The following is a 12,134-nucleotide window of genomic DNA, read 5'->3' as shown; positions in this document are numbered from 1 at the left end:
GAGTGTCTTTTCATAGTTCATCCCCACTTCCCCATGTGTCTCTGGGTGTGGGGAACTCAAGTGTGCAATTTTTCTATTTATTTTTTTTCAAAAGATTTGAATATTATTAATTTCTTAGTAGGTTTTTTTTTTTTTAATGATGAGATTTTTTTAGTATGAATTTTTTTTTTTACCATGATTGTTTATTCTAGCCATGAATAAATTAACTTATTATAAATATCTATATATATATATATAATACTAGGTTTTAAACGGTTTACCATCAATTTAAACACATTCAATTTGATTGAAACCATTTAACTAAACAGTTTCATAGTTTTGATGTAAATGACCCAATTTTCCTAAATAGTTTTAGTTTAATTTTGACACGCCTAGGGGGGATAATAGGATCAGTCACTCCTGTCCTCTTAGTATTTTCATCTCTCTAGCTTAAGATGAGATGACTTCTCTCTTTGTTTTGTAGTCTATTGGCAATTTCTAAGCTCTATTTATATCTTGTCAACCATGACCAAATGTTGATTTGAAGTTTCGAATCTGAAATGGTTATAAGGATATTATATGAACTAAAAATATACACTATCATTATTTGTAAAATTATTTTCATGTGGTAACTATGATTTACCTCATAATTAGCTTAAACCAAGGTTAAAAAAGCTGAAATGGGACACAAGATTATCTTCTATCGGTTCTAATTTGAATTGGATCGAAATTGGTTGAAATAATAGAAATTAAAATTGGAAGAAGAGCCAAATATTTTTATACATCTCTATTTTCTTATTTGAAGGACATTTAAATCTTGCTATAAGAGGCAAAGCTCATTGATTTTTCTTCTATTTTACAAACTAGAAGGAAAAAAAAAAAAAAAAAAAAGGGCAAAAAACGTTTCGAAGGAACATTCATGGCCAATTTTAAAGTAAACAGTATTAATTATGTATTACTGCAATGGAGCGGAAAGCATTGCATTTATGACGTAGGCTTAAAACTTAAAGGTCAAAAAAGAAATATGGGCAAGGAGTGGCCACGCCACTGGTTTACTTGGATGCGGGCGGCTGGATCAATGGGGGATAGAAATGAGAGGGGCAAGAGGTTGTGAGTGGAGAGAGAGAGACAGAGACTGGGCAAAACTATTCGATCTTTATTGATATCGATATTAATATTGGCGAAGATCAATACCTAAGATCATAGTTCAACTTAAGGGTGTCAAAATGGAATCAAGATGATTGTTTATGATCAAACCACAAAGAAATGGTGCAGTTTTAATTTTATAGATTTTCTTCCTTGATTCAGTCGGTTCAAAATTGGGAAACCTCAATAGTGCTAACTGAATAGAGATAGTTTATGAAACCTTGCTATTCCGTAAATAATATAATTTTCCCCATAATCAGGATACAATAAATAGGATCTTGATATAAATAGTAAATGCATGCACCATGCAGAGCAATCATCTATTCAAAAGCAAACAGAAGGCAGGCTCAGAGCAAAACATTGAACAACATAACTAGAATGATCATATCATCAAAATAAGAATTATTATCCACAGTCCCAAATTTTTTAATTGGAATGTGACGTCGTCTCACATGTCATACCTATAATATATCAATACTTGAAGTAGAATAAATATAATTAAAGGGTACAAAGGTGAATCCGAATATGAACTGACACTATAAAGCACGTGTAAATTAATTGTAAGTAGGGTAACGAAAATCGAATAGAAACCAGAAAACCTGGAACAAATGCAAAACGATTATGATTTTGATTGATTCTTATCTGGTGCAGTCTCAAAAGTAGACTTAAAAAGATGAACTTGCAGCACCCATCAAAGAATTAAATAGGGAAAAGAAGAAAAACAAGTAAGTCACATAGGATTTTAAGAAAAGAGCAGTTGGTTCTTTGAGTTGAGTAAACAAACTGAAGAGTCTAAGGAAGTAATAAATGATCTTAAGAGTTAGCTCTCAGCCTCTCACTGAAGTAAAGGAGATAATACACCAGGCTAGAGTCAAGAGAATTTATGCTTAAGAACTCAGCTGGAGGAGCAATCTCCAATGCTCAATAGGTTTAATGATTTTGAAAATGAGATAGCTATATTGAAGGAAAAAGTGGAAGAGTTTCAACAAGGAAAGAAGAAGTAGAATGAATTATTTATTTCATAGATATTTTAGTAGGTCAAATTCAAAAATTTACATGCATGTACTGTGATTTAGTGTGGTTTGAAAATTTATTAAGTTGTTACCAAAAAAAAAAGGTTAGCAGAGTTATACCATCTCTGTCTCCCCTTGCTTAAGAAGGGAATAACCTATCTTTCAATTCACTAGTAGCATAAATGACTAAACTTTATTGTCTTAGTTAGATAAATGTCCTCTTATACTAATAATCTATATATTAAGCAGTTTCTTTTTTAGCAAATGACAACTTTAGGCTTTCGTTAAAGAGAAAAGGAGAGAGAAAAAAAAAGGCAAAAGATTATTGCACAGTCATGCATGATCATGCATACAATCGTCGGATGGGGTTGAGAGGATGCATTATAGACTCTCATCCCCCATCCCACGACTTTGTTTGTAATCGTTCACAAAACCTTTCCTCAATAAATAATCTATATATAAAAAAAAGATTTTAATTAAAACTTAACCCATTCCCCACCACCACACCAAAGAAAAATGAGTGAATCAAATAATGATGAGGATCATTTATGATGTCATCTTATAGTGCTTGATTGGCTAGCAATGAAAACTTCTTTAAATTAATAAATCCAATACATGATGAAATACAAAACAACAAAAATCATAACCTTATTCCAATTACATAGGTTGGCTCCATGGATCTGAAATGAAAAAAAAAAAAAAAAACGCAACAACAAGAACTATTAAAAAAAAAATTCAATACCATACCTAAAAATTAAAAAAACTTCATACTTCAAAATAAATCGATAAAAATATCCTAAGGAAGTTTGTAAAATTTCGCTTAAAGAGGATTTGAAGTTTCCACCATTCAAAATTTGTCATAATGGTCATTGTTAAAACACAAAAAAGTCATGGGAGAGTAAAAGGGTCAAGTTTTAATAAAAACTAACTCAGTAAAACATTTTTTTTTTTTTTTAATATTCTTGATGAACTAATATTTATATATAAATTTAGGAGGATTTATGTAATCTCTTCGTCTGAAAAGAATACTCAAAGTGAAAATACAGAGACAAAGGACTGCCCTTTGAATAGAAAAAATAATAAAAGAGAACTGAATATAAGGGTTCCAAATGAATTAGCATATTCGAAAAAACCCTTGCTCTTTGAAAGATCTAACATGTCTGATACTGTTTTCACTAATATTTTATAGAGTTTTGAAAAGAGAGAACTCTTATGGTTTATTTGGTTAGTGATAAGATAAAGTAGAGAGAAGTTCCAGTCCTCTCATTCATTGTATGTAGAAGAGGAAGAAGAAGAAGAAGTCCTTTCCTCCATGTGGAATCATCACCAAAGTTAGAAAATAAATCTATCTTCTCATAAAAAATAAAATTCAAAATCTTTCTAATGGTCACATACATTACATTCAAGGAGAAGGTCATTGGAGGAATCGGTCATGGTGAATGTGGAAAAAACTTAAAATCGGATCCACTTTTCTTCATATTCTCTTGTTTTTCTCTGATGTTTTAAGTATTTGGTGATTAAGAAGAATTGGTCTCTTCTATTCTAGTTCTTTATTTTTTCGAAAATTAATCAAATACTTAAGGTTTCGTTTGGTTGCAATGGTTTCGTACTTTAAAAGGAAATGTTTATAATCATTACACCATACAAATGTGTAAACTATTTACTTTTTTAACCATATTTAGTAATGATATATTTCACATATAATTTTTATGGGAGAGGGATACGTATGCCGCCGATATCAAGTATGCTAGCGGATAGCACTAATAGGAACACATGATGGAGTATCATTCATGAAAGATATGAAGGTCATTTCAGAAAAAGGGAAGAAAGAGATAAACACAATGGGTGTTAGCATACTTGATATCGGCGACATACCTAACCTTTTCCCAATTTTTATTTTACATATTATAGCAAAGGGTTTTGGATGCAAAGTAAAGTGAAATTTAATAACTAAATATGAAATGATTTGAAGTTAATGTTAAAGTCACATGGATAATAATTACATATATATCTTTTTTAAGTATGAAAATTTCACTTTCATTTCCTTTAATTCCCCTTACAACTAAACATAGCCTAAGGTAGATTTCTTTCGATTCTACATATTGAATTAACTAACTTCTGACATTTGCCTCAAAAAACATGTGGTTCTGAGTTCGGCTCAACTTACCTATTTGGGGCCACTCAAACAGAGGTGTTTAGTGCTCTTTAGTACTTTCAGCGACAGTGATGGTTCTCATTTAATTACAAAATATTTGATCCATGTAATTGTGAAGTCAGTATAAGCCCACGGGACTAATCAACCCAAATGCTTAGACTTTTTCTGTTAGCCAAAAAAAAAAAAAAAAAAAGGTTGAAAGAGTTACAAAAATTGTTGAGGCCATCAAACTACGTATTGTTTGAACTCATCCCAAACACAAGGGAACAACGACATTTTTCTTCAAGAGCCTTATCCTTTGTTGTCTCCATAACTATATATCCCATGTAGAATTAAAAAACTATTTATTTTTATAAAAGTAAAATCTAAAGTGGCTTTGGGTTCAAATCACGATAGTGTCACCCAACAAAAGCAAAAGATCATAGTTCAGGGGAAGGGAGTGAAATATTTTAAAAAATGTGGGGGAACTTGATATTTAGCCATAGTTTAGGGGTGGTCAATGGGTTAGGTTGGGCCGGTTTTTTCTAAAACCCCAACTCAACCCTAACATCTCTTAAATTAGCCCAGGCGTAGTCCAACCTATTTTGGGTTGGGATATCTCAACCTAAACCCAATCCTATCAGGCTCCAACCCAACTTAACCCTTGATTGATCTTGATTGGGCCCAATTGACCCAAGTGTGGAAAAAGGACATGAAAGCCAGTGGGATAATACAATGGTATCGGAAAAGCTAGCGAATGTAGATCGTTGGATTAGATAGATTACATCATTACCGTTGGGTAGTTGTTGTCTTACGTAACCTACCCAGCCCCGACGTTGTACAGTCACTTTTCTTCTCCCTCACTATCTCCGGGGATTTCCCATCCCTCACAGCTGCAGCAACAGCTGTCGTTGTCATTGCCGCAACCGCTGTTCAGGAAGAAGAAAGCTCGGACAACTAGGCCTTCTTGAAAAAACAGAGGAAAAAGAGGGTTCATGAAAGAAGCTAGAGAGAGAGAGAGAGAGAGAGAGGAACAACAAAAACCAGAAAAGAAAAAGAAGATAATTGAGAGCACAGACGGGTCAACGAGAAGTCTTTGATTGGTTTTGATAGTGAGAGATAAAACAATTGCAGAGGGGAGTCACTGCCGCTGCCGCTTCCGCTGTCCCTGTCCAAAAAGAAAAAAGCCGGGACAACTAGGCCTTTTTGAAAAAACAGAGGAAAAAAAAAAGTTCACAAAAGAAGCTGGAGAGTGAGAGAGAGGAACAACATAGACAAAAAAAAAAAAAAAACAATAAATCTGAGAGCATCGGCGGGGAAACGAGAAATATTTGATTGGTTTTGAGAGAGAGAGAGAGAGAACAATTGCAAAGGGGAGAACACCGGCAAGGCAACATTTCAGCGTGGCTACCAAGGGTGGAGATAGAATTAGGGGAGAGATAAGGTGTAACAAGTGTGGATTGAAACTTTGGACCTTTTCTCTCAATCTAACGGTTCTCTCAAATCCTACGGTTAAAATCTCGCTAGCACACCTGATACCAGGGTGTCCTGCTAGCTTTCTTATACCTCTCTCTAAAAAAATACATTCTGTGTAATATAATTTTTTTTTTGTTTGTTAACAAGGTGTCCAGGCTAGCTTATGCGCACCTTGACTAATCCTCGAGGAGACTAACGTAGCAGCTCACCGCCACGGTCTCCACTTAAATCACAGATGCATAAATGGAGAATCGAACTTGGGACCGTATGTCTATTCACACAATACCCAATTCACCCTAACCAATCTGGGTAACCCATGGATGGATAGTATGTGTAATATAATCATGCCTTTGTGGATTGAAAAAACAATCTGAGAGTGTGGGTGAATTAAAATTATATAGGCGTGCTAATGGTATAAACTATAAAGAATTTGGTGTTGCATCAGTGGAGTTGGTGATATATTTAAAAAAAAATTTAATACACATAGTAAATAGGATCGGGTTGGGCCGGCTCACCCTATGCCTTAACCCAAGCCCTGCCCAGCTAGGCCTTGGGCTTCAAAATCCCAGCCCAGGCCTAGTTCGGGCTCCATGTGGCTCGGGATGGTTGTGATGGCTGCGAACCGATTCCCATCTCCTCATTGCTCCTTGGCCCATTGCATCAACGACCATGCCACTGTGTGCTGCTCCGCCTCCGGCCACTAAGAGAGATTCACCTCCGGCATTCTGCAAATGCGTGCTGCTCTGCAATCCCTGCAGCTGTCAGACTCCACATCCCCTCATCCCCGCTGCTCTCGTCATATGTTAAGATTGAATTTGTTGCTTGTACGATTACATGGTTTTACGGGTGAGCATTCAACACTTATCTCTTGCTTGTAAATATACCTCTTGCTTCTAAATATACCTCTTCTCACCCATATAATGGCACAAAGTGACTCATCTCCGGCATTCTCCATACGTTCCCCCTGTTGCACACCCCTACACCTTGGCTTATGTCCGTGAGCTACTTGGATCCGGATCATCTCCATAGAGCCCATGGACCATAGAGTGATCCCACAGCTGGGAGGACCGACCCTGGCACACGTCTCAAGGTCACCCAGCACACTCTTGCTTCTAAAGTATAGATGAATTTCTGTTTCTGGTTCCTTTTTTGTCGAAAGGGAACTCTTTTCCTGTTTTCTTTGATTTGCTTCTTTTGGTTCCAATTTCAAATTTCTGGTTACCGGTTAAATCCTTGAATTGAATACCTTCCTCTTTGTTTTCAAGTTTCTTTTGAATTTTTTTAACATTATTATCATTAATTTTCTGGGTTTCTGCTCTCTGAACAATTTTGTACTTACGCAGAATGTGCATCCAAATGTGATTCAAGAATTCTGGAATTGAGTTAAAATTCAGGATTTTCAGAATTATAGAAGAACCAACCATAGCCGACCTACAGAACCCATATAATCTCCCGATTTTGAAATTGGATTGAACCAAGTGATACCCTCCAATCCTGCTATTCATCATGAGAAGATGCTAATCTTGCTAATCTTCTATTCTCCAGCTCCTCAGCCTTAATTGACACAATTGATTGCAGAGTTTTCTCCAGAGATTTTGTATCAGACATCATTCTGTAACCCATCAATGGACAACACCCCTCTCACATTCATTTAATACCACAGTTCAACCGCAGGAAAATTGAAGCAGGTTATATTGGTTTAACAAAAAGAAGAGGAGGATTAGCTCTTCCCAATAATGGCTTGAATGCTAAATGTGGTAGCCAATCTCAATTTCTAGTATGACCTTCAACCTTTCCCTCTGCATTCCCAAGTCCCATTAAGTAGTTGCCGAAAAAAATGACAGTTTTGTATTAGATGGACTGTGTTTCATAGGTCATCTTTTTCATTGCATCACATGGTTGAGTACCAGTTGGATTTTACTCCTGAAACTTGTTCTGAGATGCTTGGTCTGCATATGCGTTTGGAATTGTTCAATCAATTTTCGTGCATGTTCTGAAGCTGTTCATCGTACCACTTTTGTTCCCACTCCCCTCTTGAACAATCATTTCACAAAATCATAAGCAGAATCAACAAAGGCATTACACAATTCCTGGCAACTATAAGAAGTTTATCATTTCAGAAGGCTCTTCTTGTTGGGATAATACATTTTCCATCTGTTTTTCATATTACAATTACTGATGTAGGGAAAAGAAAGCTAGAAGTAAATTACAGGTTTTCCTTCCGGGAGAAGAGATACATTGGTGATAAAATGCAGGTATCAAAACCCCCAAATCCCAATCTTTATCGTAACATCTATAAACAACAATAGATATAGATGGAAAGGAAAAAAGAGAACAGTTCAGAGAGTCCTATACACCCTCATTCCTCACTGTTCACCTCCTCTTTCTTTTCTCCTGTCCTTTTTTTAACCATTGAAATAAGTACCCATCTTGGAAACACCTTAAAAAAACCAGTGTTCATGTGGACTAGTGACTCATAGCAACCACAGCCTCTTGCACCAATGGCTGACTGACATGGACGAAGTGCTCCGCTTCCCTCTCCACTTGCTCCCAACATCGGTTCCCATTCTTTCCTTCCCTCATCTTTTTCACAAACCCAACAAACCTCCTCCAGTTATCCTCCTGGAACAGATGCGGATTCATTCTCAAATACGTGAAAGCACACATCTCTTGCTCTCCTCCATCATCGCCGCCCAGGTTCATCGCCGACGCCTGCAGTATCTGCTCGTGTGCGTAATCGTCGTACCGTGGCAATGCGTTCTCCCCTGCAAGAGGCACTTTGGCCTCTCTGGTGGCCAGAGCAACTTGTCGAACAAGCTTCTCGGGCAAACACTGAGCTTCTTGAGGCTGCTCGTGGTCGCGCATCTCGATGCAGGTGAAATTGAAGATTGCGCCGTGGCGTGCCAGCAATTTTGCAATAGGTATGTAGCCGTCTCTGAAGCGGGTGTTGTAGTACCCTGCGGTGAGCTCCGGTGGGTGCGACCTGCTTCCATAGTGCCAATGGATACCTGCGACCTTCACTGAGAATTTGACACCAGTACCTTCGTAGATGGATTTGGCTGATGAGAGTATCATCTCTCCGTGGTTCAAAAGCATATCAGAGTACCAAGACAGGAAGAATTCTCCGTAAGGGCTATTCCAACCTCCACCTTCTTTGCGGAAGAACTGGGTGTCTTCTGGCCAGTTGTTGTAATGGCCTGCATCTGTAGGACCGGAGGTCCCCCACTCTGGTTTGCCGGCAGCTTCAGCCGCAGCTTTCAAGCTATTGACCATGTACTGCATTTATACCAAATCATATAAGAACCCAGAAGCAAATTAGTGAAACCCAGAAGCATTACTAGTCGAACCAAACATATACCTTGTCAAAGCATTGAAAAGCTCCAATTCCAGGGAATTTCCATATCCCGTCTTGCTCTGGGTAAGATGGGTATCGGAGCTCCCCAGCTGGTCCCATCCCAATTTGGATTTCCTGCAATCATACAAAGAAGAGACTCCCTCATGAGCTTCACAACTTCAAGAAAGTAGATAAAAACAAAGCTGATATAACCCCCCAGGCTAGAAAGAAGTAGGAAACATACGACAATGGTGTCGCCGAGGAGGTGTTTGAAGTTATCCCTGAAAGAACTCATGAAATCGGAGTAGCACTGGACTGGCGAACGACCCTTGAGCACCGGAAGTGTGTCGCAGCCGAGCGAGAGGTACTCGTAGTTCCTCCTCCCCCATTGATCGGTATACGCCAGGTCCTGATCTTTGTTTATCTCCTCCACCACCCACTTCGGCAACGGTATCCTGTAACATCACAACCCAAGGTCATTATTAAAAATAAACGAGGGTATACTAGTAATCTCAATCTTATTAGATGCCGCGGTAGCTATGTACCAAATGTCACGTTATCATTCGTCACAACGTATCTATATTTTAATCCGTAACTGGAACGTGAACGACACGGCACCACATGGGTTGGCTCGTGATCATGAATCAGTGGCAGAAAAAAATATTAAAAAGGCGTAGGATAAGAAGGGTGGGAGCTAAGATACGCACGTGACGGAATCACCTACGTTGCCACCGCACTGGTGGAAGGACATAACGGCCTGAACCTTGAGGCCGTGCTTCTTAGCCATCTCGAGAAGTTCGGTGTAACCACCCCAGTTGTAGGACCCAGGAGATTCCCTCTCGACCAATCCCCACCACACATCCATCATTATCCCTTCCACCCCTGCGCTTTTTAGCGCCTGCAAACTCGCATTCATGGCCTTCTTCCGGTTCACGCCGTTATTCATCGTCACACTATCTAACGGCATCATCACGAAAACCGGCACCCCCTTCTCCTTAGCCTTAACCATCTGTCTCTCTCTCCCTTCTCTATACTGGAAGTCACTCTCCTCCTGCTCCGCCGTCTCCGCCTCTGCCACCAGCGCTTGGCATGCCATCGAAATTTCCGGCCTCATCGTTCCTAACACCGGCGATGGAGATCTACACGGGCTCAAAGGACTCACAGGCTGTGACATCGAGTCTGTATCTCCCCCTTGCTTCTTGATCCTGCACCGGAGGTCTGTTGGCTGAGTCTTCCAGACCGCCGCGGCTGATACGGCTCCCGTCGTGTCGTTGCCGGAGGTGACGGATTCCGATTGGATTGGTGTCCCAGAGAGGGAACCAATCTGATGAGTTAAGCTCAATGATGCCATATCTGTTGCTAATCGAAGGAGGTGGAGAATCTCAGGAGTTGAAGAGAGAAGAAGGAGAATTTGAAAGAAAGGTTTTGGGTTTTCCTTTTCTCTGATTTTTCTTTTCCTTTCTTCTTGGCAGTTTGAGCTTTGTTGCGTCGCACTTATGGATGGGGAGCTCTCCTATTTATAGAAAAGGAGAACGGAGAACAATAAATTAATTTTTCTTTTACGTTTTAACTCACTATATGGCTGACACGTGTCCGTCGAACGTGGTCGGAAAGCATGACTTGCATTTTGATACTCGGGATTTGTGTCAATGACGGTGACTGATCCGTGAAGGTTCCACGTTACGTTCTTTTGGTAAAAAATTGTTTTTTTTTTTCCTCAACAATAACAACAACTTGTTGGCCATTGAGATGATAGCACGTGGAGAAAAATCAAGCATTCAAACGGTTGGGATGGAGGGATTTTGGATTCATTTGGCGCCTTGTTAAAGGGGAGACACTTGCGGTTGAAATTGCGTGTAGTATTTTATTTTATTTTAGTTTATTGAAGGACACGTGGCAGTTACGGACAAGTCGTCGATCCTAATTAACTGAACCATAGTGGGACCCGCGGCGAAAGCTCCAGGTCCAGCCCATGTCACGTTTTTAGCCATGGGCGTAGTTTGTTTTGCCTAAATTTGCGGGAGAGACATCACTAGCTTGTCTTAGTGGCCCCTGCACCAGCGTTTGTGGGGAACAATGGAAACGTTTGTAAGCATCAAAAGGGAGAGAGAGAGAGGAGAGAGAGAGAGAGGGGAAGGGAGGTTGGTCATGTCACTGCCCTTGCTTCTAGGATGGTTCTAACTAATGGTATGGATCTGTATCGATTTCGGATGTTTTCAATATTGATACATGGTCGATATCGTATTGATTGAACGATATAAAATAGAAAACCTGTTTCTTAAAGAAAATAAGGGGTTATTTATTGGATATGAGCAATTCGATAACAACATATGTAGACATCGTATTGGTTTTTGGGATAATCAATACCATGCATTGAAATTATGGTGCCTAGGTGCAAGAGCGTACAACTGTGAGAGAGAGAGAGAGAGAGAGAGAGAGGATTGAGAATACGTGAAATTCAAATTGAATATACAATCTCATTATTTGTGTTGAAATGTAGAGAACTAGATTAGACGGAATTTCGAACTGGCCAATAAGTGAATGTTGAATCTACTATCTCACTAAGGTTGATATTGAATTATCATATGAAATCACATAGATGTCTTTATAAATATATATTTTTTAAATTTATTTTATAATTATTTCATATCAGTCATATTTATCCCACATTGGTTTCAAAATAAAATGGATGTAAGTTTATACGTCGATTTATGAGGTTGAGTTCTTTCAAGTCCGTATCAAAAATTTTTCTTTTATTATCTGTAATATATATGAATTTACAAAAGTATTATAGTATTATAAAATTATTAATTAATTATAATTTTTATAATTAGATTTAAATGTATTAGATATTAAAATTGTAATATCCATTACTACATCCAATTGGCTTTCATACATATTCATATATAATTTTCAAAAGTTTTTTTTTAATACAAATACTTATCAAATACGAATTTTTCAATTATACATTTAAATCCTTCGATATGTGTGCGAGTCAAAGGACAAAGAGTGGGAATAATGTCATCATTGATGTTATTTGTGGATAAAAATC

The 12,134-nt window shown here is 38.2% G+C and overlaps 1 protein-coding gene across 1 annotated transcript; it reads right to left on the bottom strand.

Annotated features, from left to right (window-relative positions):
* Positions 1–7,835: 7,835 nt before the first annotated feature.
* On the bottom strand, positions 7,836–10,585 carry LOC122085126 (beta-amylase 1, chloroplastic-like). Its single transcript, XM_042653567.1, has 4 exons — positions 9,790–10,585; positions 9,327–9,537; positions 9,107–9,217; positions 7,836–9,024 (listed from the first exon to the last, which is right to left on the bottom strand). Exons 1-4 carry the CDS (start codon positions 10,431–10,433, stop codon positions 8,215–8,217), a joined length of 1,776 nt encoding a protein of 591 aa, XP_042509501.1. The 5' UTR covers positions 10,434–10,585; the 3' UTR covers positions 7,836–8,214.
* Positions 10,586–12,134: the final 1,549 nt, after the last annotated feature.

The sequence above is a fragment of the Macadamia integrifolia genome, chromosome 7 (assembly GCF_013358625.1).
Source record: "Macadamia integrifolia cultivar HAES 741 chromosome 7, SCU_Mint_v3, whole genome shotgun sequence".
Taxonomy (NCBI): Eukaryota; Viridiplantae; Streptophyta; class Magnoliopsida; order Proteales; family Proteaceae; genus Macadamia; species Macadamia integrifolia.
Note: the sequence above shows the minus strand (reverse complement) of the source record. Positions and strands in the feature narration are given on the sequence as shown.

Bases quoted from the DNA above. Each gene is read 5' to 3' on its own strand.
- LOC122085126 (XM_042653567.1), bottom strand. From the start codon at position 10,433: ATGGCATCATTGAGCTTAACTCATCAGATTGGTTCCCTCTCTGGGACA. The intron at 9,218-9,326 runs GTATGTTTCCTA...GTATGATTGCAG, and splicing joins TCCTCGGCGACACCATTGTC to GAAATCCAAATTGGGATGGG. The intron at 9,025-9,106 runs GTATATGTTTGG...GTATAAATGCAG, and splicing joins CTTTTCAATGCTTTGACAAG to TACATGGTCAATAGCTTGAA.